General features: G+C 39.3%; 1 protein-coding gene across 1 annotated transcript; it reads right to left on the bottom strand.

The window, feature by feature from the left end:
- Window positions 1-23771, bottom strand: LOC122149636 (complement C5-like). The gene is made up of 6 exons (XM_042780377.1): window positions 23658-23771; window positions 8805-8858; window positions 5204-5437; window positions 5001-5114; window positions 2907-3039; window positions 1-32 (listed from the first exon to the last, which is right to left on the bottom strand). Exons 1-6 carry the CDS (start codon window positions 23769-23771, stop codon window positions 1-3), a joined length of 681 nt encoding a protein of 226 aa, XP_042636311.1.
- Window positions 23772-23990: the final 219 nt, after the last annotated feature.

The raw sequence follows: 23990 nt of genomic DNA, 5'->3' as shown, positions 1-23990 counted from the left end.
TCACAACTGCAGTGCATCAGCAATACGCAGACCTACAAGAAAATACACAGTATGCTAAGGGACTTGCAGAATACTTTATCTTCTCTAAAATTTTGTATTTTCTTTTCTTTGAAGAAAAGAATATCTTATCAAGCTTTCTTTTCTTTTCCTATTGCTCTTGAAAGTTCTATTTAATGATCCATATTTCTTTAATTGGGAGCTCTGGTAGCATACTGGCTAAGGCCCTTGACTGCTAACCAGACGGCTGGTGGTTCAAACCCACCAGCCACTCCTCGGAAGGAAGATGGGGCAATCTACTTTGTGATACTACCTCGGAAACCCAAGGAGGGGTTGCTATGAGTCGGGTCCAACTTGACGGCACATAACAATAACAACAACATTTCTTTAATCAATTAAAATTTTGTGAATCTACCATATGCTTAATCAAATGGAAGAAATGACAAGATAAAAGAGATGAACAGAAGATTGCAGAGAGTAGCCCAAGAAGACAAGGTCAATTATTATAATGAAATGTGCAAAGAAAATCAAAAGGGAAGAACACACTTGGCATTTCTCAAGCTGATAGAACTGAAGAAAAAAATTCAAGCCCCAAGTTGTGATAGTGAAAGATTCTACAGGCAAAATATTGAATGATACAGGAAGCATCAAAAGAAGAAGTCTCTTTCCACAGCTCAGTTGCCAGGGTACAGTACTTAGAGAAAGCTCTGGAAAGTTAGGGCCAAGGATAACCTGTGAAACTTGCTGCTTGCAGCTCTCCTCACTTTGATGGGTTCCATTATAACAGCACTTCTGGACCAGGGACTGTTTGAATGTGGATGCTGAGATGATATGACTAGTCTTCACCAAGTATAGGATCAAAGGCTCAGGGCTAGACTTACAGGCTCTGGTCTAATGTCTTCTCTGTCTCCCTCTGCTGCACCCACCCCATCCAGTGCCAGTGGTTGACCAGCCAGCCCCTGCTGCATAGCTCCAGGAATGCGGAAATTGCTTCCTTGCCAGGCAGCCTGTCTGTTCCATGTCTCAAACTCAAACCAAACTCACTGCTGCTGAGTTGGATCCGACTCATAGTGACCTCTCCTTGGGTTTCTGAGGCAGTATCACTATGGAAGTAGATTGGCCAGCCTTCTACTATAGCTATGACACATAGCTATAAATAGTCAAGCCAAGACTCAGGCCTGGTCTTTGATTTTAAAAGCAATGTTCTCTACGTGATGCCTTCTAAAGTGCTATTTTAGTAAGCAACTGGTAAAATGGGGAGTGGCAACTTTATTATCATTAACATCATTATTATTAAAGCATCATAGCAGTAATATCCAATGTCTATTTTAACATTATTGTTAGCGTACTTGAAATTTAAGTGATGTATAAAAATTGGCTCTTTCAGACCCATCTTCCATTTAATCTGAACAGGTCCTAAATATCAACACACTAAAGAAAAGAAGTGGTGCCCAATAGAGCATAGTGCTCAATAGTGCAACAGACTCTACCACCATTCTGACCTGGGTTTGAATTCAGTCTGTGCTACTTACTGCTCCATGATGTGCCTCAGTGTCCTCACCTGGAAAAAATGGGGATATATAAGAGTACATACTTCATCTGACTGGTGTGAGTATTCAATGAGAAAATCTCAGGATTGGGCTTCAACAACACCTGGCACATGGTAATTGTTCGACTAGTATTTACTCTTACATTATTACATCCTAAAGTTCATTAGATCTAGTTTTTGACAGAATTTAATGGAAGCCATACATTTAACTGCTACCTGAGATACTCTGATAGAGAGTAAAGTCTGTGAGACAACTAAAAACTGACATAAAAACATTATAGTAAAAAAATAACTATGGTAGGCGAAATAAGCCAGACATAAAGGGACAAATAATGTATGATCCCACTTATGTGAAAAACCTAGCAATAGGCAAATGCACAGAAATGGGAAGTAGATCAGTGTTTACTAAGGGATGGAGGAGGGATGATTGCTTAATGGATACAGATTTTCTCCGTGGGGTGATGAAAAAGTTTTAGAAATGAATAGTGGTGATAGCCGTACAACACTGTGAATATAATCAATGCTACTAAATTGTACATTTAAAAAAATGGTGTAAATGGCCAATTTTACCCAAAACATAATAAATTTAAAAAACTCAAACCACAGTAATTTTTTTAAAGGCTAATTTTATGCTTTATATATTTTACCACAATAAAAAAGTATAACTGAGAATGAAATGATAGATATCAATTTCCTTCAGATTGTTGTTGTTGTTATTATGTGCCGTTGAGTTGGATCCAACTCATAGTGACCCTTCCTTGGGTTTCTGAGGTGGTACCATTAGGGAAGTAGATTGCCCAACCTTCCTTCCAAGGAGTGAGTGGCTAGTGGGTTTGAACCACCAGCCTTCTAGTTAGCAGTCAAGTGTCTTAGGCACTATGCTACCAGATCGAGGAATTGAAAGGGGAGGAAAAATCAGTTCTCCAAGATGAAGCTGGAGTTTTTAGGGCAAGTGAGAGGGGAAGAACACTTCAATCAGAGTGTGATGATGAAAATAGCCTTCTCAGTTACTCTGAGGAGGTGAGTGAGGCTTGAGCACAGGGGAGTAGAAAGGGAAAGAAGAGACAGGAAGGTGAGAGAAGCAGCTAGCTAGGGGTGAAGGAGAAGACCCTGGAGAAGTTTAATTCCATCTAAGGTGGACTCCATCCTGCAGAGGCAATCAGAAGTTGGTGAAGGGATTTAGGTAGAGTGTTGACAAGCTATCAGAGTTGTGTAGTAGGAGCAGTGAGGATTTAAGGGAAAAGTGAACCTGAGCCAGGAAAAGCAGTATGTTTTCATAACAGGAATTTTTTTTTTTTTTTTTTTTTAAGTAATAATACTTTTTTGTTTTGGTTATTTGGTTAAAAACAAAATCAATTACCATTTTCTTGGGAGTCATCTGAATTCACATTGGTGAGGATGGTGAGTAGTCCTGCCAACTGGAATACCTCAGCATTGTTCCTGCCACCACCTGCCCCACTGTCCTGGTCACTTTTATCTAAAGCTCGAAGTTCCTGTTCAGAAAGAAAATAATTCCCAAAGAACCAGCATTCAGTGGCTATTACAGGGAATATCTGACTCATGGATAACATCAGTAGCAAATCACTCACTTATTAAATGATTAAAATCTAATTCCCCAGTTTTCCCAAATCTTTTTCCTCCCCCTAGTCTTCATTTCATAAATTAACAAACACATGCTATTCAAAATTCACTCACAATTTAACTTTGGTATAGAAGTTCTTAGAAAATGATTTACCCTCGCCCTTCTTGAAGATTTGCACATTGAATTAACATTAAAATATTCTCTGAGTGAGTGGATGAATGAATGACTATGTAAAGGAAAAATTCACTACCCTTCATGGTCTTTTTGCAGCTCTCTTGCTGTTGTTGTTTGGTGCTGTAGAGTTGGTTCTAACTCACAGCAACCCTGTGTACAACACAACAAAGAGCTGCCTAGTCCTGTACCATTCTAAGATCTGAGAGGGATCCACCCTGCATTTCATTGCTCTATGCAAGATGGAACAGAGCACCAACAGTGAGTAAGTGCTCAATGAATTCTTTTGATGAAGAGACTTGTATTTGTGACCATGATTGTGATTCTGGGTAACTCTGGGAGTGGTGTTGGTGTGTGCATGGGGGTAAAGGTATGTGGCTGGGGAGGGGGCAAGGAGAGGGGAAATAGCTATTCATGGTTGCAGTTACTGTTCTATGTGTAGCCATATGGCCTCCCCACATGGTGCCCCTGCTCCTTGTTCTTCACTCCATCACCTCTCTGATGGAATCAATATACTCAACTCAGCAATATACTCAGAACCCCAGCATCTTCAGTCATATCCCTTCCCTGGAATGGGGAAGTAATTTAGATCTACACGTTAGCAAAAAAGGTGCCTCTCTCAGAGTCAGTGAGATTATTGCTTTTTCCAAAACATGGCTCAGTAAACAAGATGATGTTATCAGTCACTGAAAGAAAGATAGTTTGGAATTGGCTGAATTTGAAGGTTCATTTCTGAACATGGATTTAATTACTTTTTAGTTTATTCTTGGAGAAGATTGCATTTGAGCACTTCACTGAGGATATTCTCAAATAAGATTTGTTTATATGACATAATATGAATTGGAGAGCAAGTTAGTTGGATAATTATCCTTTATATATCTCAAAGGATAACTAAAAGGGGTAACTCAGACCAAATAAGTTCACTTAATTCTACTCTGTGCCAGGATCAGGCTGTAAAATCACCTAATATCTCTGTATCTCAGTTTTCCTCATCAATAACATGGAGACTATACTAGTAAGAGTGGAGTTCTGGTGGCGCAGTGCCTAAGGGTTTGACTGCTAATCAGAAGGTTGGTGGTTCAAACCCACCAGCTGCACTATGGAAAGATGATGGTGCAATTGATTTCTGTAAAGATTTACCACCTTGGAAACCGAATGGGGGTCGCTATGAATCAGAATCGACTCGATAACAACAAGTTTAGTTTTTTATACTAGTAAGTGCTCAATAGATTTTAAGTATAATCCTTATTAATAATATCTACCTTGCAAAATCTTATTTTGAATATTCAATAAGGTAATAGGCATAAAGGCCTTAGAATAATGCTCAGAATAATACTTAACATGTAATAATTGTTCAATAAATGTTAGCTATTAGTGTTACTGTCCTTACAATCTAGCCGACAAGATATACATTGTTGTTGTTGTTATGTGCCGTCGAGTTGGCCCCGACTCATAGCGACCCCTCCTTCAGTTTCCAAGGCAGTATCACTACAGAAGTAGGATTGTCCAACCTTCCTTCCAAGGAGTGGCTGGTGGGTTTGAACCGCCAGCCTTCTGGTTAGCAGTCATACATTGGTCTACTTATATTTCTCCTTTATTCTTCTCTGGTGACTAACACACAGAACACTATTAGAACTATGGAGATCACACTTGGCCCCAAGCTATGCCAGGTACCAGTAACCATCAGTAATCCTACTTAACTCTTTCCAGAGTTTTTTGGATGCCATGCTCAGCACTATTCACTGCTGATAAAGCCACCCATGATTCTGACAAAGTTTCCGGAGTAAGAGATATAGCTTGTCCAGAAGAATACATCTTTATCTGGAGACAGAAGCATCTAAAAGTAGTTGAAAAAGAAAAGATTTTAGCGTGCAACTGAATAGTTACTCAGGAGGAACTTGGACTGGTAGAGGATATTCGCTTCTCACCTGGAGCTGAATGCCACATTTTGCATCAATATTTAGGCAGATGGAGTCAGATACCAATTCTGCTGTCTGCTCTCCTGTGATGATGTAATAGACCAGAAGATGGGTTGCGGGAACCATGTCCCAAGTCACAGAAAGGTTTAAATACTGACAAGATGAACCTGGGAGTTTCTTCTCTGTGCTAAAGTGTACAATTTTGCCCTTAGATGAAATCTGAAAATATGTAACAACAAATAAGTCCTGTTTATCAGAATGGCATTAAAGCTCAGTACCTGGGCAAGTGTTAAAGAGGAAAAGGAGTAATGTTCATTGAGCATCTCCTATGTATCAGGTACATATATATAAACAATCTCACAATCATATACTATGGTTTTATTAATCTCATTTAGTAGTTATAAAAACTGAAGGTAATATATACGAACTATCCCAAGGGTATACATGTAGGAAGTGATTAAAAAAAAAAAACTCACTGCTGTTGAATTGATTTGACTCATAGTGACTTCTCCTTGGGTTTTGGAGGTGGTATCTCTACGGAAGTAGATTGCCTGATCTTCCTTATGAGGAGTGGCTGGTGGGTTTGAACCACCAGCCTTCTGGTTAGCAGTCAAATGCCTTAGGCATTATGCCACTAGAATTCCCCAGGAAGTGACAGAATATGAATTAAAACTTTGATCTCATTGAACAAAGCCAATCATGCTCTATCTTTGTTAGTTTGTATTTTAAACACCAACGAACAATGCCTGGAATCACTATATGCATTCTTAAGCTCAGGACTTATTATTTCCTTTGTAAATATGATATATTCTTAAGGAACGTTGGAAAGCCCCGCCAGATTAAGTCTGATGCTTACAAATTGATGAAATAGTGCTGAGGTCACCAAGTAATCTGGAGACTGAACAAAGTCAGACCCTTGGCATCATGCCCTGGAAGGAGTATCAGTCTAGGGATCACAAGTCCTTGAATGTCTTATTTACAAACTACTTGTGAACATGGCAGGTCACTCAACTTCTCTAATCTGTTCCATTGTCTGTCAAGTCCAAAGAAATGCTGTGTGGCTCTGAAGATGTTTGTGAATGTGCTTTATAAATTGTAAAGTATTATTTAAATTCATTCACCCAATCACTAAATACCAGTCAGGTGCCTCTGTGTCAGGTAGGGAATTATTTTAAGGATTATTTGCTTTAGTAAAGAAATCTTGTTAATAAGAAACTATAATAACAACTCACTGCTGTCGAGTCACTCATAGAGACCCCTCCTTGGGTTTTCAAGGTGATATCTCTATGGAAGTAGATTGCCCAGTCTTCTTTCTAAGTGGCTGGTGGGTTTGAACTGCCAGCCTTCTGGTTAGCAATCAAATGCTTTAGGCACTACGCCACTGTAAGTAAGATCTTATTGAACTTACCAAGTAATTGTAACCCTACAAATACTGAAAAGCAAAACAAAGAAACAAAAGAACAACTGCTGTCAAATGGACTCAGGGTGACTCCGTGTGTATAAGAGTAGAACTGTGCTCCATTGGGTTTTTAATGGTTGAGTTTTCAGAAACAGATCTCCAGGTCTTTCTTCTAAGGAGATTCTGGGTGGAATCAAACCTCTGACATTTTGGTTATCAGTGAGCATGTTAATCATTTACACCACCCAAGGAACTTCTACAAATATTTACCGGTCCTTTATGTGTCAGTTAAAGCACTCCTTGGGAGAAAGATGTAGCAGTGTGCACCCATAAACATTACAGCCTTGTAAACCCTTTGGGGTAGTTCTCTGCCCTGTAGGGTCATTATGAGTGGGAATCAACTCCATAGCAAGAGATTTGGGGTTTTTTGAGGGGAGGGGAGCTTAATTTGTGTCAAGCACTATGCTAATTAGTGGGGATACAAAAGTGAATTAGACAGTTTTCACCCTCAGGGAACTTGAAATCTGTAAGACTACATGGGGTAGAGAACACTAACCAGATTAGCTGAGATTAGTTAGAGAAGGTTGCTAGGAGAAAGTGATTTAAAAGCTGGCCTCCAAATAAGGAGGAGTTAGGGAATTAAAGAAATGGAGGAAAAGTGTCTCAGGTAGAGTTACAAAGACCTATGGTGACAGACAGCAGGGAAAGTTTGGGGCTGCAAACTGTCCAGGATAGCTGGAATATGGGGTGGGATGGGAGGAATGGAGAGCAGTAAGTTTGAAAAGGGGAATAGGGACAAGGTCAACTGGGATCAGATTTGTGTCTCAGAAAGACCACTTCATCACCCTTGCCACAATGAAAAGAGTGACTGGGGAGGAGAGGACCTGGGCAACTGGGTCGCTGTAGTGCCCTTCACTGAACTAGGGAGTCCAGGAGGAGATTAGGTTTGAGGTTAGCAGATTGTTCTAAGATTTGGACAAAGTAACATTTGCACTTCTTTGAGATATCCAAGAAAAGATAATGGGGAAGACAATGTCTGTAAGGATCTTGAAGCCCAAAACAAATCTTTCAAACAAATCTTTGAGAGATCTTCACAAGTTATAGGAACAGATGAGATTAGTGAAGGACAATGTCAGATAAAAATGTGTTGCATAAGAAGAAAGGAGGATCTGGAAATAACTCTGAATCACCAATATTTAGAGGGAAAGTCAGGGATTATTGGTCTAAAATGGAACAAAGAATGAAAAGAGAACAAATAAGAGGAAGAAAAAAAAAGGAAATGTGGAGTCATATAAGCCACAATAGATTGTTTAAAGAAGACAGTGGTCAACCTCATCAAAAGTTTTAAAGAGAGATAAGGACTGAAAAATGTTCAATGGTCTTAGCTGGCATTTCATGGTGTGGTAGTTAAGGTTATGTGCCAACTTAGCTGGGCCTGGTTTTGAGTGGCTGGGCAGCTCTATGTAGTGATCCCCTATGATGAAACTGGTAATCAACTCTATGGTGGAATCTGCTGTGAGTAGCTGAGGAGTAGCTGTGAGTAGCCTTAGGGATGTGTCTGCTTCCAATATAAAAGCAGCAGCTTTGAGAAAAGTCTCTGAGCTTTTTGACACATCTGGATCCTGCATTTGGTTGAGTCTTCATCTCAGCAGCCTGCCATGTTCTCTGCTGATCTTGGGACTGTTTCTGGATTTGAACTCATGGTCTACCTTGTTGCTTGATAATCTTTGGACTGTGCCATTTCACTTGTTGATCTTGGGTTTGTCAGCTTCAGCAGCCAGCAGCTGCTTGAGTTAAGAGAACTTCTAGCTCTAGGGGGCCAGGAGCAAGAGGCAGAGTTAAAGCCCAAGGTTGAAGGGCCTTCACCTACCCCCTAGAGCTGGCACTTTGAACCAGGACTTCTAGCCTCCTAAATTGTGAGAGAATAAATTCCTGCTTGTTAAAGCCATATATTTGTGGTATGTCTGTTATAGCAGCACTAGAGAACCAGAACACGAGTAACCTTGATGTGAGAAGCTTCAATGGAGTAGTCAAGGCAGAAGCCAGATCTCAGTAGTTTGAAATGTGGGAGGCAGTAAAGCAAAATGTAGGAAATTCTTTAGAAGACTTTGCACGTGAAGCATAGGAGAGATAACGGTAGCTGGAAATAATGCTGGAAATAATAAAGCAAGAGAAGACTCGGCTTACATTCTTGGATTCCAGCAGCAGTTCTTGTTCTAAATTTTTCAGATCTGAATAGTACTGTGTTTAGCATAAGAAGAAACATTATTTTCTAACTACAAACTCAATATCATACTCTTTATGGAATGTTCAGTACACTAAATTATATTTCCTGCATTTACAGGTCAAATGTTTAGAGCAATTCATTAGACTTATGCAAAAAAAAAAAAAAAACCACTCCCCCATCTGTCCTGCATACAATACAGATAGAGGCAATATTAGAAGATAGAACAAAAGAGAATTTTGCTCACGTGCAACTCCAGTGCTCTAACATCAGAGAAATATTAACCACAAATGAAGCTATTTCATCATTATAATTTGTTGTACTTTTCTTTGGAGCCAGATCTCTCTTCTCTTGAGTTTTATCAACTACTTTTGCTTCTGGTATTAGTGACATCCCTTCTACCAAATGGGCAAATGCATCCTTCACCTGCACCTGTTTGATCAAATCCATTTCAATAGTTACATCGAGTCTTTTACAATGTGAAAATCCTAAAATGCTTCCTTCCTTTACTCCCAAGCATTAAACAAATAAATACACCCAGTTGCTGTTGGGTCAGTTCTGACTCATGGCGACCCTGCATGTGTCAGAGTAGAACTGTGCTCCACAGGGTTTTCAGGGGCTGATTTTTCAGAAGTAGATCACCAGGCCTTTCTTCTGAGGCACCTTTGGGTGGCCTTGAGCCTCCAACCTTTTGGTTAGTAGTGAGTGCATTAACGATTTGTACCACCCAAAGTTAACACACCAGTAAGTGGGAAAATGTAGCCATATTAGATTTTCTAATCATCTGACCTTGCTGGAATATGGAATCCCAGGCTTCAGGAAAAGAGGAGTAGCAACCAAATTCAGTGTGTAGGGAGAGAAGTCATATTTAATATCACTCATTCTGGTTTCTTTGAAAAATCCACCTAGTAAAATAATATGCATTGCCTTGAAAATTTGGTAAGTACACAGTGATCTGCATTAGGACACATTCCATCCCTCTGTTATTTCTTTATTTAGATAAGGATAAGCCATCCTTGAACTAACAAATCTGTCCTGGAGGAAGTGCAGCCAGAATGCTCCCTGGAAGCAAGAATGGCCAGACTTCGTCTCACCAACTTTGGTCATGTTGTAAAAAGGGACCATTTCCTGGAGAAGGGTATCATGGTTAGTAAAATGGAGGGTCAATAAGATGGACTGACACAGTGGCTACAACGATGGGCTCAGGTATAGCAAGGATTGTGGAGCTGGCACAGGACTGGGCAATGTTTCATTCTTCTGTATACAGGGTCATTATGAGTTGGAGACGACTCAACAGCACCTAACAACAGCAAAGATCCATCCATTCTTCGGTCATTTTGCATGCAATTATTAACCTAAGTCTGAATGATTGCTATGGCCACCCTGGAAGAGTCTTGTCTGCTATGACCCAATAAAGTGCAATTTACAGGATGTTTGTAAGGGGCTCATTTATCAATTTCAACCGCAATGACCTTTTCCAGGCCATTTATCCCAGTTTTTTCTTCCAGTAATTAGAGCACAGTTTCATACCTTCAAGGAGTTGATAATCCTGTTAGAACAGATGCTGACATGTAAAACGGCTGTTTATAATTTCCAAGGCAATGTTCAAACAAATACCAGGTAGTATAGTAGAAGACATGCATTAACAATTTAGCAACATGTAAGCAAACATCCAAATGTTTTCAGGAATGCTTTCATACTGTGAACAATGTCACTATCTAATTTATTTGTTGCAAGTAAAATCATCTAGTACCAAAATCACCTGTTCCTTTTATTAGTGTAAAAAGCTGTCCCACGTATGTGGGAGTAGGAGCCATCTGCAGAAGGATGTCTTTCATAAACATTTCTCATGCACTGAGCTGGTGGGCAGGATTTTGGTGGAGCATATCTGGCAACTGTATTTACCCAACATCACACCAATCAGAAGTTGCAGATTTTGTCAAAACTTTCACTAAGAGAGAGCTGTAAGAAGTGAACTTAAAGGTTAGAGTAGGAACTCACCTGTACTTTCTTTTGCTTTCACAAAAATATTAAGGTTATTTAAATCTTCTCGTCTTTTATATGACAGGATTTTAATTGCCTTTGTAGTATTAAAATTAATTTGTGCAACTCAATTGATCAGCTGTTTTTTTAGAAGTGGGGGGTGAAAGGGTAGAACTTAACATTAGAGAAGAACTTGCAGAGAGGGAATAACAAATTCTGCTTTCATCAGCCTGGAAAATCTTTACTTGGCAATGCCATTGTGGTTACAATTAACCCAATTCTGTGAGTTGTTCTTATAACTTTGATGAATATTTAGGTCATTTCTTTTGAGCCTGAACCCTTAGGCGACATTGCAACATTATAGAGAAAGAACCCTAGGTGAGACTGAAAACCTATGATTAAAAAATATAGCTCATCTTGTTCAGACTCTAAGGCCATAATTTTGGTATTATTAATGGAACCTTGGAAAGAGTTCTGGCAGCCTAGTGCCTAAGGCATTTGATTGTTAAGCAGAAGGCTGGAGGTTCAAACCCACCAGCCATTCCTCGGAAGCAAGACTGAGCGACCTACTTCCAGAGTGATACGGCCTCAGAAACCCAAGGAGGGGTCACTATGAGTTGGAGCCAACTTGACAGCAGTGAGTTGTTTTTTTTTTTTTTAAATGAAACCTTATCTAAAGGCCAAGATATCATGTCCACAAAGAAATAAAATTGCTTCTGGGAGTAGGTTTTACAAATTCAAGCCTTCAAGTTAAAGCAAATGTTGCTGTAATTTAACTGCTTTCATCAATGGAAACCTATGAAGCCCAAAATATAATAGATTATTATTATTATTATTTTAGTTCTATGAACACTTGAGAATGAAAGCCCATTTCTTAAATTTCTATACTATCATGATAGAGATTTTAAAAATGGGCTTTCGTTCTCAAGTGTTCATAGAATTAAAATAATAATAATCTATTATATTTTGGGCTTCATAGGTTTCTACTTCCATAGAGGTACTGCCTCAGAAACTCAAGGAGGGGTTGCTATAAGTCAGAAACGACTCGAAGGCAGTGAGTTTTTTTTTTTTTTTTTATATACTATCATTAATTGTTCCCCAATTCTCCACTTCTGTAGATGGAATTTGATCTCTTATGTTTGTCTTTTGTGTTGCTTCATGCATCATTTCTTTTCTATTACCATGTAAATCTTCTCTTATTCCAAAAGAGACAGACACTTCAGCCTCAGTTACATTCTTATTAGAAGAATATCTGTCAAAACAGAATGCAATCAACCCCTTTTTTGATAAAGCAATTATAGTAATGAGATATAGATAAAATATAAAACCAAACTCATTGTCATTGAGTCAGATCCAACTCATAGTGACCCCTCCCTGGGTTTCCAAGGCAATTATCACTATGGAAGCAGATTGCCCAACTTTCCTTCCAAGGAGTGGCTGGTGGGTTTGAACCGCCAGCCTTCTGGTTAGTAGTCAAATGCCTTAGGCACTACACTACCAAAGCTCCTAGAGATAAAATATAACTGTGGAATTTGGTAGAATGTGTTTTTACTTTTGAAACAGTATTAACTTCCAGTACTGCATTCCCCCATAGCAACAGAGATAAGGCAGGTATTTTAATTCCTACTAACAAATGAGAAAATTCAGTCCCAGAGGAAACTTGTCCAACTGCTCACAGTTCTTTAATTCATGTAAGTTAGTGGAGAACCGAGCTTAGGATTCAGGTTTCTCGTTAAGGGGTCACATTCCTTGAATGACATGGTGTGGTTAATGATAGGGATGCACTCCCCAGCTCCTTTGAGCAAAATGGACTTCATGACCATCCTACAGTCAAGTTACTTTCTGTTCAGCCTCATATTTGCCTATGAATCAAAGAAAAACATGAACTTTCTTTATTTACATATAAAACAGACAACCCTATATCCACATTAGAAAGACCATTTCCATAGTTTATCTGCCAAGTGTGATTTCTGGGTTAGTTCAATAAAAACTAAAACCATCTCTAATATAAAGTCCAGAATATGATTAAATTGTTGTAAGATAAATTGTATAATTAATTAGGTCACAAATAAAAACAAGTGGATGTTTCCATAACATGTCTTCTTAAGACCTGAGTAGTGAAATCACCTGAATAGTTATCATAATCTTCAATCTTCAGGATTCTCTGTTTACAAGATTTAAAAATAATGGCAAAATTGAAATCAGCAAAAACACTTCAGGGAAATGTTCCTGACTTCACTTCCCATGATTATGGCAGATATTCTCAGTCACAATATTTTTTACATAGAACCTCACAATTTTTCACAACACAGGTCCCCCCAAGCACAGTCAGTCATAGTTAACTCTTGAAATGAAACCTGCTTGCCATTCAAGGGCTAGGTCAATCTGAAAATAGTAACTGTTTTACCTAGCTTTTATGGTAGTCTTGAGGCTTTCAAAGTTTTTATGGTTAATGAAGATATGTTCTGGTTCTACTAAGATAGAGAAGTGTGGTTTCACTGAAATTATATCTAAGCAAAGAAAAAAAATAGTTTTATATAAGGCAGAATTAAATGGACAGCACACAACAGCACCATACATTTACATTAAAATAAACATATGCATAATTATATCTCAAGCAAGGAACTGTTTGGCACAATGGGATAGATCATTAACATTAGCAATGCTGGCATCCTTCCACTTGTCATGATTATCACCAATACTCCTGGAAAGCCTCGTGATTCCTCAGTCAGGGATCAACCGCATTTTTTTGGCTGCAACAGGACTGTCCTGAATTAAGTCACTTGTGTAATACGCAGAGTATGAGCTCTGTAAGGACAAAGTCCTAATCTTGTTTATCTTTGAAAAGCTTTGCCCTTTTATATATTAAGTGTTCAATAATTGAAAAATTCTTGCTTCTTTTGTATCTCTCTTGTGTTTATCAATTCTATTCCATTCAGTATCCAAAATATGAGCACAAATCTCAAATCTTCATCTAGAAGAAACACCTTGTAGTTAGTAGCTGTAAAAAAATAACTTTCTCACAAAAGTGACAGTTAGAATCAAGGGAAGTTTGATTCTAACTTGAAAGTTCCCAACTAATACTTTCCTAAGTTTAAAGAGCTATGTCTTTTCTTTATGCCTATTCAACAAGTGACCCTAGACTCAAAGTCTTCTTTATCATGCTTATCTCACTAGGGGAATACTGCCCTTCAGAGAGAAGGGACACTTGGCTCCAGGGTAACTAGGTGAGGGGTTGGCTGTAGGAGGGCAAAGGGAGTGCTTCACTGCTCTGGCTATTTCTCTTGAGAGTTAGAGAAAAATTCCCTCCAGGCTACAAGCAAAAAGTCAGAGTAAGGACTTTGTTACTGTGAAGAGCATTCAAGAAAAACATGAACTTTCTCTATTTACATATAAAACAGACAAGCCTATGTCACATTGTTGTTGTTGTTGTTGTTATGTGCCATTGAATTGGCCCCCGACTCATAGCGACCCCTCCTTGGGTTTCCGAGGCAGTATCACTACGGAAGTAGGATTGCCCAACCTTCCTTCCGAGGAGTGGCACATTAGAAAGACCATTTCCATAGTTTAGCTCCCAAAAAGCAACTCCAAAGTTGAGTTTAATTGCTTTAGGGCATATTTTGTTGCTGTGACTTTAGCATATTAAATGCTTCGAAGTTTTATATATACTTTCTCTTCTCTCCTAATTATAAGCACCTCTCTGTCTCATCATCATCTTGATGGTTTAAATGTTTAACAAGTTTACATAGGAGTATACAAACTAATAATCTAATAAGCTCCTGTAAAAAATGAACAGATGGAGCTAGTTAGAAGTGAATTATTAGTATAATTAATATGATATTTTCAAAATAAATATATTACATATATTACATTTTTTTTCTTAAATATTGTAATTTTCCAAACACATCAACAATTTTTAGGGCCATTGGGAAGAAGAACTGGCCTTGGAGTCCAGAGGAAGAGTTCTCAGCTTGTCTGGACATAGGGGTTATGAGAACCCAGACAAGTCTGTTTCTCTGGGTCTGAGCTTCCTCATCTAGCCTTACAAGTTAGGACTAGATCATTCCTAACAGTTTTAGGGAACCCTGGATCTTGCAAGGAATTATCTAATCCTCTCCTCTTACTGGATTTGATCCCCTGCAGTGCTATGGAGAGGAAATAAAACCCAGAGACCTCAATGACTGAATCAAGGTTGGTCAGGTGGACAGCTCTGGACCTTTAGTTTATTAGTCCCAGTCTATCTCTGTCCATTCATCACACCTTACAGCCTCTTCTTTATTCTTTAATGAGTTTTTGTTTAATTGAGGTAAAATTCACATGACATAAAATTAGTCATTTACAATTCAGTAGCATTTAGTGCATACACAGTGTTGTGCAACCATCAACTCTGTCTAACTCCATAACATTTTCATCATCCCAAAAGAAAATTCCATATCCATTAGCAGTCACTTCCCATTTCTTCCTTCCCCTAGCCTCTGGCAACCATTAACTTACTCTGCTATGGATTTACCTTTTCTGGATATTTTGTACAAATGAATCCATATAATATGTGACCTTTTATGTCTGCCTTCTTTCACTTTTAAGGAGTTTTTATTCTACTAAATTATTGAGAACAATTTTTCAAAACATACATTGGAAATATCAGTAATTTATGAGAAATTACCATGATTTTTAATTTCAAAGTATGCAGTTCCTGTTGTTGTGAAGTCCTCTTTGTATTGAGCTTTTATTGTCTGTGTTCCATATCTGTGAAAGTAATATATTTAAAAATTTAATATTATTAAATAATATATCTTTAATTCACCCAAATAATTATAACTGATATTCAAAAGAGCACTTACTTTGAGCCAGGCTCAAAGTTTCAGCTCATATGCCTGTCTTTTATTTGGCTGGAAACCACAGGTGTGGGTTCAATTCCAGACCTGAAGGGCAGCTAGGGGCCATAGTCTCAGTGGTTCCACCAGGCTCTATCAGACCAGCAAACCGGGTCCCCCTTTTTTTTCAAAATGATTTTGAGTTTTGTTCCACATTGTTCTCCCACTCTATCCAGGATCTCCTACATAGATCCCCCTCCAAACAAAAATGCTATAGAATAGGTTATATTACCATCCCCATTTTATTATCAGAAAATTGAGGCCCAGAGAGGTAAAGTAACTTGCCCAGGGATACACAGCTAATAGGTAATGGAGCTGGGATTCAGCTTCAGTCATTCTAGCACCAAACTCCTTGGCCACAATTCCATGCTTAGATGGCCCTGACAGTAGCTTCAGATTTATACACAACTTAATTCATTTATCATATTTGAAAGATGTCTTAAAATTATAAACAAAAACATTCATTTTTAACATTGATATAAACCTGCTTAAATTTATTTTAATGTTACTATTTATTTCCCTAGTGTATCATAGTATATATTTAACTAGTAAATGTTTTTTTTTAAAGATATCAATTATTCATTTGATGAACCAATCTTGAAGCATAATCATATTAATAGATATAATAAACCTGCCTGGAGCAAAAGAGAATGAAGAAAACCAAAGACTCAAGGAAGCAATTAGTCCAAAGGACTAAAGGCCCTCATAAGCACACAGCCTCCTCTAACCTGAGACCAGAAGAACTAGATGGGGCCCAGCTACCACTACTGACCACTCTGACCAGGACCACAATAAAAGGTCCTGGGTAGAATGGGAAAAAAATTGTAGAACAAAGTTCAAATTAAATCAAAGGGAAAAAAAAAAAGACCAGGCTTACTGGTCTGAAGGAGGAACCTCCAAGACTATTGCCCTAAGATAACACTCTAACTTGAAACTGAAGACACTCCCAGAGACCACCTTTCAGTCAATTAACAGACAGGCTTATAAAATAAATAATAACACCCAGGAAGAATATGCTTCTTACAACAATCAATGACATGAGACCAAAAGGGCAACATTTGCCCAAAACCAAAGATGAGATGGCAGAAAGAGACAGGGAAACCAGAAAACGGAGTTAGGGAACTCAGGAAAAAGGGAGAGGGCTGACACATTTGCGAGGATTGTAACCAATGTCACAGAACAATTTTTGTATGAATTATTGATTGGAAAGCTAATTTTCCATGTAAACTTTTACCTAAAACACACTAAAATATTCAAAAACATAGATATAATATGCCAGGTGTGGTGGTTATGTTTGTGTGTCAACTAGGTGGTTGAGTGGCTGGGCACCTGGTGGTAGTTATTCCCCATGATGAGACTGGCAATCAACTCCATGGTGGGATCTACCACAAGCAGCTACTCAGCTGGGTATGTGGTCTGCTTCCCATATATAAGAAGCAGCTTTGGGCGTGGTCTCTAGCCTCTGGCACGCTTGGACTCTGCATGTGGCTGTGTCGCCGCTCAGCAGCTTGCCATGCTCTGCCGACCTTGGGACGTACAATGGACTTAAGTTAATGGCCTGGCGTTGGTTTGGTAACTTGAGGACTGTGCTTTTTTACTTGTCAATCTTGGGGCTTCTCAGCCTCAGCAGCCAGCAGCTGACTGAAGAAACGCCTCTAGCTCCAGTGGGCTGGGAGCAGGAGGCAGAGCTGGACCCCAAGGTTGAGGGGCTTTCACCCAGCCCCTAGAGACTGGCACTTTGAACTTGGACCTAAAGCCTCCAAAGTGTAAGAGAATAAACTCCTCTTTGTTAAGGCCATCCCATTTGTGGTATGTTTTCTGTCAGAGTGGCAGTTGTTGGTGGTGTTGTTATGTGCCGTCGAGTCGGCCCCGACTCATAGCGACCCCTCCTTGGGTTTCCGAGGCAGTATCACTACGGAAGTAGGATTGCCCAACCTTCCTTCCGAGGAGTGGCTGGTGGGTTTGAACCGCCAGCCGTCTGGTTAGCAGGCAAGTGTCTTAGCCACTATGCTACCAGAGCTCCAGTAGGTAACCAGAATACCAAGTAATCAAGACTACATTCACAAGAAAACCAAAGACGCACGGAAACAATTACTTCAAATGACTGGTACACCACGCGATCCTCAGCCTATATGACCACAAGACCAGAAGAACTAGATGGTGCCTGGTTACCACTGTCAACCACTTGGAGGGGGATCTATGGAGAAGATCCTGGATAGAGTGGGAGAACAATGTGGAACAAAACTCAAAATCATTGAAAAAAAAAGAGGGGGGAACAGGTTTGCTGGTCTGATAGACCCTGGTGCAACCACTGGACTACGGCCCCTTCCTACCCTTCAGGTCTGGAACTGAACTCACTCCTATGGCTTCCAGCCAAACAAAAGACAGGCATATGAGCTGAACATTTACATTAGGTAGATACACTCGTTGGAGAGAACAATCATGGGAGAATAGAAGGGCTGTGTATGGACAGGTAGACAGCTGGGGGGCAGGAGTGCATGAGAGGGAAGGACACAGGGAAGAGGTAACTATGGAGAGGAAGTGGGAGGGGAGCTGTTGCACTGTGGGAAATTGCAGTCAATGTCATGAGACAAAGTGTATGTGAGCTGCTGTACAGAAAGTGAATTTGCTTTGTAAACTTTCACCCAAATTACAATAAAAATTAAGAAAAAATAAAACTACTAGCAGTAATTAAAAAAAAAAAGTGGGAGGGGAGCTGTTGCATTGGGGTAAATTGTAGTCAATGTCATGAGACGTGTGTGGAATCTTGAAGTCAGGAAAGTGATAATGCTACTGTAATTTTTTTTCTTCTATTCAACTTCTGACCTTCTGAATCTTTTGAGTTAAAATGAAAATAAAATATAAGTTTTAATTTTTAACAACTTATAAACACAGAGCTCTGGTAGCATAGTGTCTAAAAGGCATTTGACTGCTAACCAGAAGGCTGGCAGTTCAAACCCACCAGCTACTCCTAGGAAGGAAGGTTGGGCAATCTACCTCTAAAGATTTACCACCTCAGAAACCCATTGGGCGCTGCTATGAGTCAGAATTGACTCGATGGCAGTGAGCTTTGGTTTGGGTCAGCCTTGTTAACAAAGACTAAATGCAAATTTTGAACAGATATAAGTAGTATGGTAAATATTTTTAATATATTAAATACAACTCTTAGCAGGCCTCTTCCCTACCTCCTTTATTCCTAGATAGGACATCTAGAATAATCTTTCTCAACTGCTATTTTCATAAAGTCACTGCTGTGCCCAAAAGACTTCCTTGACTCACTGTTGACTTTGAAATCAAATCTGAACACATTAGGACACAGCATCAATAACTATCTCTGATTTGTTCAATATCTTCTATCAGTGAGAGAATTCTAATAAGGAAATTGGTAGGCCCTGTGGGGCCAGTCATTCGTCTCTACAAGGCCTGAAACGGTCTGTCCCAACACATTTCCCAAACATAAAATAATACATCAAAGCTGCCTCTCCCTAAAGTGTTTTCTGGCCATTCTGCTTTGGCCAAGCCACTGTCACAGACATCTCTCTTCTTGTTTCCTCCAAGCTCCAGGCCTCTACTCCTTCTGCATACCATGTGAGACGTTAGCAGGCTTCTCTCTATCAAACCCTCTCCATGGCTTCCTTTAAGACTCAGCTTAGGACCCACCCTCATCATTTAGTAATTTCCTTCAGAGAGGGGCACATCATCTCCAGATTAGTCTCCTCTTCAAAATGGTCCTACATCATCCCTTTCTCAGTTTGCTCTATTATGTGTGCCTATCTGGCCTCCTGAACTCAGATGCCCTTGGAGGGGACACAGCAATAATTCCCCCAAATAAATTGAGAGAGGCTATGCTGAGGCTTTAGGAGCTCTGGTAGCCTAGTGCCTAAGGCACTTGACTGCTAACCAGAAGGCTGGCGACTCACACCCACCAGCCACTCCTCGGAAGGAAGGTTGGGCAATCTACTTCCATAGAGATACCACCTTGGAAACCCAGGGAGGGGTCACTAGGAGTCAGGGCCGACTTGGTGGCACATAACAACAACAACAACAACATGCTGAGGCTTTGGAAACAGACAGATCTGGTTTTGAACCCAGGTTCAGCTAATTGCTATCAGTATGCAGTGTAGTAAATTACATAGTGTGGCTTTTCTAGCCATAAGTCTTTGTAAACATGGGTGGAATTTGCTGCTATCAGCAACTGAGTAGCTCCTGATTGTTAACATCACCCATCTGGGGTATTTCTGTTGCACTTGGCAGGAAGCAATCTCCTTCTGGGACGTTCTCTCTCTCAGGTGTATAGAATTCTGATGTTCGGATTTGGTTAGTTTGGTCACTCCTCCAGGCTCAAAAGGAACCCTCCCAGAGGCAGAAAAAAAGTCTCTCACTGTGGCTGAGAGACGCAAGAGACACACATTGCTGAGAGAGAGACGCCAAGAGACATGCACTGCTTGGAGAGAGACTGAGAAAGACTGTCAGCTGAGAGACAGCAGGCTGAGAAAGACTGAGCTTGTTCCTGAACTTCAGTTGTAGCCTGTTGCTTCCCTAATAAACCTCATAATCTGTGAGTTCTGCATGGCCACTGCAGTGAATTGTCGAGCCCAGCAGAGAGGTGGTAGGTGCTGCAGGAGAACAGTTGGTGTTAGGGTTGGTGAAAGGGCTGGAGGGAGGTGGTATGTCTGGCCTCACAGGAATAGGCCTTGGGCTACTGATGATGATTCTGTCTTCCTCTTGTGGGGTTAGAGGAAGTCAGAAGATGCAGCCTCCCTGCTCCAGTATAATTTCAGTAGTTGCTCAATTTCTCTAACCCTCAGCCTTTTCATCCATAAAATGGGATAATAATTATATTGATCTTACAAGGTTGTTGTGAGGGTATAATGCACGGTACGAACATCTCATAAACCAAAAACCAAACTCACTGCCATCGAGTCAAATCTGATTCACAGCAACCCCTCCTTGGGTTTCCCAGGCAGTATCTCTACGGAAGTAGATTGCCCAGACCACATTTTATGCTTCTGCAACTCTTGCCCCTACCTCAGATATCCAAAGGATAAAAATTGATTAACTGACCCACTTTAAAGATGGACTCACCAAAGGATGTTCTTTAATGGGGACATCAAAATATATTTTAACATTTAATAAATACATACATTAACATTTAATATACACACAAAACAGTCAATTGGAAAAAGAAATATAAAGCTGTCATATTATTACTACAGTAGATGCTAAGCAAATGCATACTGGTATTTAATATTGAATAGATTAATGCCACATATGACAAGCTCTATAAAAATGAAAACTCTTTGTTCATGTAAGGAAAATATCAAGGTTAAATTTTGACTTAAACTAATGGCATACTCACTATAAAAGTTAAGGTAACTTCTCTTTCAGATGGTCCTAGATCTTCATCCAATGAATAAACTCTAATTTTGACTGTAAGAAAAACTGACATTATTAGAAACTCTGCTCAATATTCCAAGGAGCTCTGGTGACACAGCAATTAAAAGCATTTGGTTGCCAACCAAAAGGTCAGCAGTTTGAACCCACCAACTGCTCCAGGGGGAAAGGTGAGGCAGTCTGCTTCTGTAAAGATTTACAGCCTTTTAAACCCTATGGGGCAGTTCTACTCTGTCCTCTAGGGGTGCTATTATTCGGAATTGACTTGATGGCAGCAGGTTTAGTTTTCTGATTTGGTGCAATACTACATGATCTAACAATATTACTAGTGACTCTGTAAAACGAGGGCCATGACATTCAAAGTAAAATTAAGAAAGCTTAAAACATAAATCTAAGCTTAAAAAGAAAGGTTAATTAGAATGTTGGACATGAGCACCATATTTAAGTTGTAAAGAATATTCTTTCCAAAAAAGTTCCTAAATTGGTTCTTTTAAATAATATATATTTATGAAAACACGATTGAATTTATTATGAATTATTTTTACTTAACATTTTGTATTTTTTTTAAACCACTGATAAGAAAGACTGCAGCTCATTGGCACCTGAAATTAACATAGAGAAGAGGAGGAAGAACTTAAATAGTAGGTTGATTAACAAGGCCCAGTCAATGAAGCATTCTGAAACTCAGAAGGAAGAGGCAGACAAGAATCTGCATGTCTCAAGGTATGTATGGTTAGGTACTTGAGCACATATGAGGGTGAGAGGGTGAGAGCCTCACAAGCAAAGCCTTAGATAGACATCTAGTCATCTTCCAGTCAGGTGCCTAAGGGATAGTTCTAATTTTGGGCAATCTATTTCCGTAGAAAATCTGCTTTCCTCAGAAACCCAAGGAGGGGTCGCTATGAGTTGAGTCCAATTCGACAGTACATAACAACAACAAGGTCACAGTAATGTGTACTGACAGGGACCCTCTCTTGTGGCTAAAATTGTAGTGGAGAGCTTCCTTTTATCTAATCATCATCATCACCATTATTTTCAATGACTGTTTCACAAAGTGCTGCTGCATTCAGTACATCCCCATAAACCTGTTCAGCCTTCCTTCCCTCCCTTGAGATGCTTTATAAGAGGGACTTTACTGAAAGAAGACTGAAACTTTCTCCAACTGAAACATAAGGGGGCAGATATTGCTATGCAGATTTTGCAATTTAGTTAACAATTTTCAATGTTAATATGAAAGTAAAATATTATTTGTACAAGGAGATAATATTGAGAATGAAAATGAGATTTTTTTCCTCAAAATTCAGCGTCTGTCTTAACCTCAAATTCTATAGTTTACCACTTGTTTCTTTATAATTATTATAAAATGAACTTTGGCATCATTATAAGAAAGATCTTTCTTGCCTCCAAATTATAAAAATATACTCGTATTTTATTTTGCTAAGCTACAAATTTTTTTTTAAAACTTTTTATTGATTTGAGTGAAAATTTACAGAGGAAATTGGTTTTCCATTCAACAATTCATTCATATTTTGTTTTGTGACATTGATTGCAATCCCCACAATGTAACAGCACTCTTCCCACTTCTTCCCTGAGTTTACCATTTCTGTTTGTCCTTTCCTGTCCCTTCTGGCCTTCTGAGCTTTGTCACTGGGCAAACGCTGCTCTTTTGATCTCATATGGTTGATTGCTCTAAAGGGTTCATACCTCCTTGGTGTTATTGTTCACTTTATATGCCTGTCTACTGTTTGGTGAAAGCTGAGCTTCGGGGATGAGTTTGGCTTCAAGCTGGAAGGATGTCTAAGGGCCAAAGTCTTGAGAGTTCTGCCAGTTTCAATCTGAACTATAAGCTTTTTATTATTATTTTGAGTTTCATTCCACATGTATCTCCAGCTCTATCCAGGACTTCCTATTGTGATCCCTTTCAGAACAGTCTGCAGCAGTAGCCAGGTGCCACCTAGCTCTTATGGCCTCAGGCTCATGGAGGCTGGAGTTTGCACAGTCCATTAGTCCTTTGGACTAATTGTTTCCTTGCATTGATTTTCTTCACTCTTCTTTGCCCAGATGAAAAAACACCAATATTTTCACTTCAGATAGCTACTCATAAGCTTTTAAGGCCCCAGTCCCTACTCACAAAAATTGGATGTAGAACATTGTTTTTGTGAATTTGTTATGGCAATTGACCTTGATGTCCCTGGAGGCTATGGTCTGAGCCCCCAGGCCCAGTGATAAGCCACAATTTAATCTTTAATTCATTAACTTTTTACTTTTGAGCAGTGTTTCAAATTGGTTCTAACCAATTCAGTCATGGTCAATGAAGTGAAATTGGAAAAGACTCAAATTTTCAAAATTTGGGTGACGGAAAATACTAACGAATGGGAAAGATTACAGGTCAAAGCCTTGGAATGGGAGATTCAGAAGAGGTGTACTAAGCCCTTTCAGGAGTCTGATGTGTGACACTGGATTACTGTTTGGACTGTGGAGAGCAACACATATTCAAAGCCATGTGGTCAGCCACCATCTTTGAACCGGCCACCATTGTTTTCAACTCAGCCATATGCAACGTACTTGCAGCCCTTGTTTTCTAAGAGGGTGTTTAAGCTTCTCATAGAGCTTCAACCAGCGATTTTTCCTGTTCTGCTTAACATTCTGGTTCACCACATTATAAAAATTCTGGTCCATTCCAGTACCATTTCATCAGCCATGACTGAATTGGAATGAATCAGTTTGAAGCCCTATTGTTGAGTAAGGTATAAAGTAGCAAATTAATTTCATGTTGTCCTAAGAAATAAGTCAGTTGTTCCAATAGCATTGATTAAATCATGCAACATTTCTCCTACGGATTAAAATTTTCATTTTATTATATCTGACTGATCAGAATTGTAAACAGATTTGTCTGTC

The sequence above is a fragment of the Orycteropus afer genome, unplaced genomic scaffold, assembly GCF_000298275.1.
Source record: "Orycteropus afer afer isolate SDZICR_OR568_19922 unplaced genomic scaffold, OryAfe1.0 scaffold00037, whole genome shotgun sequence".
Lineage (NCBI taxonomy): Eukaryota > Metazoa > Chordata > Mammalia > Tubulidentata > Orycteropodidae > Orycteropus > Orycteropus afer.
This window is presented reverse-complemented; position numbering and strand designations above follow the sequence as displayed.

Coding starts and splice junctions, on each gene's coding strand:
- LOC122149636 (XM_042780377.1), bottom strand. CDS start 23,771: ATGGACCAGAATTTTTATAATGTGGTGAACCAGAATGTTAAGCAGAAC. Junction 3,040..5,000: donor TCCAAAAAACTCTGGAAAGA/GTTAAGTAGGAT, acceptor CTTTCTGAACAG/GAACTTCGAGCTTTAGATAA. Junction 33..2,906: donor AGATGACTCCCAAGAAAATG/GTAATTGATTTT, acceptor ATTTTCTTGTAG/GTCTGCGTATTGCTGATGCA.